The 1,609-nt window shown below is 37.0% G+C and overlaps 1 protein-coding gene across 1 annotated transcript in view; it reads left to right on the top strand.

Annotated features, from left to right (window-relative positions):
• Window positions 1–1,609, top strand: part of CDH9 (cadherin 9, type 2 (T1-cadherin)) — a 325,686-nt gene that overhangs the window by 315,223 nt on the left and 8,854 nt on the right. Inside the window, exons 10-11 of the mRNA XM_006877318.1 lie at window positions 763–880; window positions 978–1,229. Coding sequence (XP_006877380.1) covers window positions 763–880; window positions 978–1,229 — 370 coding nt within the window. The remainder of the gene's footprint in view (window positions 1–762; window positions 881–977; window positions 1,230–1,609) is intronic.

Genomic DNA, 1,609 nt, shown 5'->3' with positions numbered 1-1,609 from the left:
TTTTTTATATTTTACAAAAATGATTTATAAAACATCATAATATGTGAGTATAACTATACTAAGCATGTTAATTAAAAATAAAGTATGAGTCATTTTCTTAGTTTTTGAGAAAAAATATCCTCAAGTGGAGTCACTAGATTGGCACCGATGTATAATACAATGGATGAGGTCATCTGTTCCCCTAAAGATTCACAGCCTTGAAAATCCTATGGGTTAGTTCTATTGTGTCCTAAACAGCACTGAGTCCAAATCCACTTAAAAAAACTGTCTGATGTATATATATATCAGTGGCAGAGTAGCAGACAACAATGCATAGTGATGCCCATTTATTGCTGCCGTTAGGTGCAGATGAGTTAGTTCAACTCATAGCAACTTTATGCACAATAGAGTAAAACACAACAGAAGGAAGTAGTGCTCAGTCCTGGGCTATCTTCACAATTCTTGCGATGTTTAAATCTGTTTTTGAAGTCAGTGTGTTAATTCATCTCATTGGGCGTCTTCATCTTTTTTGCAGACCAAGAACGATGTCCTTTTCCAGGGACTAGTCCTTCTTGTTTCAAAGTATATAAGACAAAGGCTTGTCATTCTAGCCCTACAAACTAATAATCAATGAGTATTTTCTATTCCTATTTAAATAGCTTACATTTAACAAAATCACTAAATATTGTCATTTTGTGCAAAAGACATGCTTTTTGTTTCTTTAACTAATATCTTTATTGTCTTTTTGTTTGTTTGTTTTATTTAATTAATTATTGGGTCCAGTTGATTCAGACCGTTAGCGTCATGGACAAAGACGACCCTCCACGAGGCCACAAATTCTTTTTTGAACCAGTACCAGAATTTCCCTTCAATCCCAACTTCACCATCATAGACAATAAAGGTAGAGCACACCTTTAAAAATAAAATGCATGAGACTATAAAACAGAAAATGTAAAACTGGTCTGAGTTTTTTCTGTCTTTTATTTCCCCCTGCCCAGATAATACAGCAGGAATCATGACTCGGAAAGACGGGTATAGCCGTAACAGAATGAGCACCTATCTATTACCAATTTTAATATTTGACAATGATTATCCAATTCAAAGCAGTACTGGCACACTCACCATTCGAGTTTGTGCCTGTGACAACCAAGGAAACATGCAATCCTGCAACGCAGAAGCCTTGATCCTCTCAGCGGGCCTGAGCACGGGGGCTCTCATCGCCATTCTTCTATGCGTCCTCATACTGTTAAGTAAGCAATGCCACTTTCCATACTCATTTAACAGATCATTCACTTCCTCGTTGCCTCATTGCCCACTTATTTAGCCTGAAGAGCATCTTTTCTATAGCTCGAAATTGTTAAATTTCAGCTTATTAATAAAATTAATTTTGTTGTTGTTGTTAAGTGCCATCAATTTAACTCGACTCATAGCAATCCTGTATTTGGTTTCTGAGGAGTAATTGGTGGGTTTGAACCGCAGAGCTTGTGGTTCAAAGTCCAGTGTTGATCCTACTGCGCCACATCAGGAGTCCATAGTTCAATAAATATTACTGAGCTAGATGGAAAAGTTGTTTTGAACTTCAAGGACTGCAGTTCAAGATCACCAGCCGTTCCTAGGAAACCCTATACAG

Source organism: Chrysochloris asiatica, unplaced genomic scaffold (genome assembly GCF_000296735.1).
Source record: "Chrysochloris asiatica unplaced genomic scaffold, ChrAsi1.0 scaffold00478, whole genome shotgun sequence".
Taxonomy (NCBI): Eukaryota; Metazoa; Chordata; class Mammalia; order Afrosoricida; family Chrysochloridae; genus Chrysochloris; species Chrysochloris asiatica.
The sequence above is the reverse complement of the archived record's forward strand: the minus strand, read 5'-3'. Positions and strand labels throughout refer to the sequence as shown.